General features: G+C 61.2%; 1 protein-coding gene across 1 annotated transcript in view; it reads left to right on the top strand.

Moving 5' to 3' along the window:
- Positions 1-196: 196 nt before the first annotated feature.
- Positions 197-482, top strand: part of PLXDC1 (plexin domain containing 1) — a gene marked incomplete at its 5' end in the record, with an annotated part of 10585 nt that continues 10299 nt past the window's right edge. Inside the window, one exon of the mRNA XM_010190325.1 lies at positions 197-315. Within this exon, the coding sequence (XP_010188627.1) occupies positions 197-315 (119 nt within the window). The remainder of the gene's footprint in view (positions 316-482) is intronic.

Consider the following 482-nt stretch of genomic DNA (forward strand, 5'->3'; position numbering starts at 1 on the left):
CACCATCCAGTACCTGGACAACGGTGAGCCCTGCTCTGGGGGGGGATTTGGGGAGGGATGGGGTGGTCAACAGGGGTTCGTCTGTGGGTCTGATCAAAGCGCTGGAGTTGGGGATGAGAGGATTTGGGGCCACAAACTGTTGGGATGTGGGGCGAGGGGAGGCAAGGGGACTGATCTGCTCTGGGCTCCCCCCCAGGGACGGTTTTTGTGGTGCAGTGGGACAAGGTCTATCTCCAGGGGAAGGAGGACATGGGCAGCTTCACCTTCCAGGCGGCCCTGCACAGCTCCGGGAGGATCGTCTTCGGGTACAAGGAGGTGGGAGATGCTCCTGCTTGGTGGGGAAGGGTCCCTGCGGGGGTCCCTGTGGGTCTGGGGGCAGATTTGATAATACAACAGTTCACATGCTGAGTCTGGGTGCTCCCAGTGCCACCAGAGCACCAAGGCCCTGTGCTCCCAGTGCCATAACAGCACTGAGGCCCTGT

Source organism: Mesitornis unicolor, unplaced genomic scaffold, assembly GCF_000695765.1.
Source record: "Mesitornis unicolor isolate BGI_N332 unplaced genomic scaffold, ASM69576v1 scaffold20370, whole genome shotgun sequence".
Lineage (NCBI taxonomy): Eukaryota > Metazoa > Chordata > Aves > Mesitornithiformes > Mesitornithidae > Mesitornis > Mesitornis unicolor.